The 2,422-nt window shown below is 39.8% G+C and overlaps 1 protein-coding gene and 1 pseudogene across 2 annotated transcripts in view; both read left to right on the top strand.

The window, feature by feature from the left end:
* Positions 1-2,422, top strand: part of LOC105824945 (centromere protein S) — a 15,354-nt gene that overhangs the window by 8,511 nt on the left and 4,421 nt on the right. The window contains exon 5 of one of the 2 annotated variants that reach the window (XM_012662567.1): positions 10-186. In XM_012662567.1, the coding sequence (XP_012518021.1) occupies positions 10-150 (141 nt within the window). In that variant the 3' untranslated portion in view covers positions 151-186. Of the gene's footprint in view, positions 1-9; positions 248-2,422 lie in introns of those variants that run through there. The other variant, XM_012662566.1, reaches the window with a different exon arrangement.
* The window catches only part of LOC105824888, a 5,337-nt pseudogene continuing 4,609 nt past the window's right edge, over positions 1,695-2,422 (top strand).

The following is a 2,422-nucleotide window of genomic DNA, read 5'->3' as shown; positions in this document are numbered from 1 at the left end:
TTTTTGTAGCTAAAGTACATCACAGAGAAAAATGAAGAGATTGCTCAGATTAATCTAGAACGAAAGGCAAAGAAGAAAAAGAAGTTAGAGGATGAAAACAAAAATTTAAATGAGCCAGAAGAGGCTGGAGCAGACGAAAGTGAAAATTAGACTCTCTCGACACCTGGAAAACGCAGTCTTCAGCAGGTAGAGCCACCTGGAAATGTGTATGGTCACAAAGGGAATTTTGAAGGGATAAGTAGAAATTAAAAGATAAAAAAGGCTGGGCAGCTTTTTTGTCCTGTATTCTCCCAGTCATTAACTGTGAAAGCTGGTTTAAAAGAAAACTGGAAACTCTTGAGCAAAATACTCCTATAGCTCGCTCAAGCACACAAAAAAGGCATGTGTTTGAATGGTACATATTGGAAATTATATATTCCAGTTAATAAGATTGTGCTAGCAATTAAACATGGTTGACTTTTTCAAGCAAAAATCATAGTTATTTCTTCATTATTTGACATAATTTTCTAGGCTAAATGACAATCTCTGAAAGATGAATAAAGCTATGTTTGTTTTGTTCTTCTTATTACTAATGTTGTTTTTAAATACATGCCACCTATGATCACCAGGTAAAAAGATGTATGTTTGGGAATGGTCCTTTTTACTTTTTAAAGGTGATTTTCTCCAGAAACACAGTTTATATGACTTCTCTCTGGCTATTTTGTGATTAATCTATGGTTCTGCTGGGCAGTAGTTTGCTTGAGGGGAAAATCTGGGACAACTATTCCAGAACACTTCAGTGTGTCATCCTCTATTTTAAAGTTTGTGAGAGATGATGCTCCAAGAGCATGATTCTGCTGTCTTCTCATGTCTTTGGGATTTCTAGAGATCGAGGCATGACTTTCCCCCTATGGGGAAATAAGGTAGAGAAAAGGATGGGCATTTACAGAGCTCATTCTGTGCGCCAGGTCCTGCCCCAGGTGTTCCTGTAGGTTACCTCAGTATATCTTCATGACTTTATCAGGGGAGATCTGATTCTCCCCATTTTCCTGATGAGCAAACTGAAGCTTGATGAGGTTAAGCAGCTGCCCAGGATCACCAGGCTATTGATCAGTAGGGACAGTATTGATATTCGGGGTTGCTCACTCTAGAGTGGGCAAGAGAGAAAAGGGCACATATTTTGGGTAGAATCTATACCATCCATGCTCAAATATGATCAGCAAAAGACACCCCAAAGCCTTCCTCTCAAAGGGAAGTGCTAAGCTATGGTCATGGTAAAGCACTAAATTTAAACTTTATGGTTTCAGGTCTGTAAATAATGAATCATTTGATCTCATATTAATTATAATATCTGTGTGTCACATCCATGAAAGGAAAGGGAATCATAAAGCCTTCTATCCTTATAGTACATTCAGACAAAGACCCGTATGTTGGCAGTTTCATTTTTGGATAAGCTCTCTTTAAAGTCCTCATCAAGAAGAGTGTAGGGAATAGATACTGTGGACTTTCCAAAGGTTGACACATCTAGATTTGCATCTTGGGTTTGCAACTCTAATAGCTGTATGACTTGCTGAAACTTTGTGCTTCTGTCAATGAAATAGGGTTAAAAGTCCCTTGCAATGAGGTCGTATGTGGCAATAAAAGGAAATGAGTAGAATCATTGTAACATATGTTATTTTTATAGATTTCTGTAGCTTCTGAATCTCAGTCTACACATGACTCGCAGTGGTGAGCCTTCGTGTGCTGTGGGTGTCCTGCCTGATAAGATATGTGAGCAGCAATGAGTTGATTTTAGTGGGACCTCCTGGTTGGTGTGGGTATTTTGATGTGAAGTTTTCTAGCCAGATGAGAATACTGACTTGACATTCGTGTAATCTTCTGGTTTATCTGGCGTAGTTAGGCATGACCTGTGTGTATTTTGGACAAGTGGTCTTATAATGCATTTTTCAGGGATTATAACACAGGGAGGTCAGACTTCGTAAGGAATAGCTGACTCCACTCCTCTTACTCTTGTGAGCTGCCTCTTCCCCTGCACATTGCAATTAGGGTTCAGTTTATTCTGGAATGTCCAGGGTTATCTACGTCATCCTTTCCAATTCCATCCTTGGTGACAGATGGCAGAAAGGACTTCTAGAGGGCACTTTCTGGGCTTGCTTCCTCAGAGTTTTAGAAGCTCTTCTGTGCTTTCACTAGACCTGCAGATGATTAACCATAAAAAGAAGCAAATGTCTTTGAAATAAATGTGACGTGGTAACATAGTTAGAGGCAATTTGCATTTAAAATATTTGTTGTCTCCTACTTCCAACAATTGCTGAAAAAGCTTGAAATAAAAGAGCTTGTGTTGGCTGGACGTGGTGGCTCATGCCTGTAATCCTAGCACTCTGAGAGGCCGAGGCCGGTGGATCGCTTGAAGTCAGGAGTTCGAGACCAGCCTGAGCAAGAG

This window comes from Propithecus coquereli, unplaced genomic scaffold (assembly GCF_000956105.1).
Source record: "Propithecus coquereli isolate 6110/MARCELLA unplaced genomic scaffold, Pcoq_1.0 Scaffold77, whole genome shotgun sequence".
NCBI lineage: Eukaryota > Metazoa > Chordata > Mammalia > Primates > Indriidae > Propithecus > Propithecus coquereli.
Note: the sequence above shows the minus strand (reverse complement) of the source record. Positions and strands in the feature narration are given on the sequence as shown.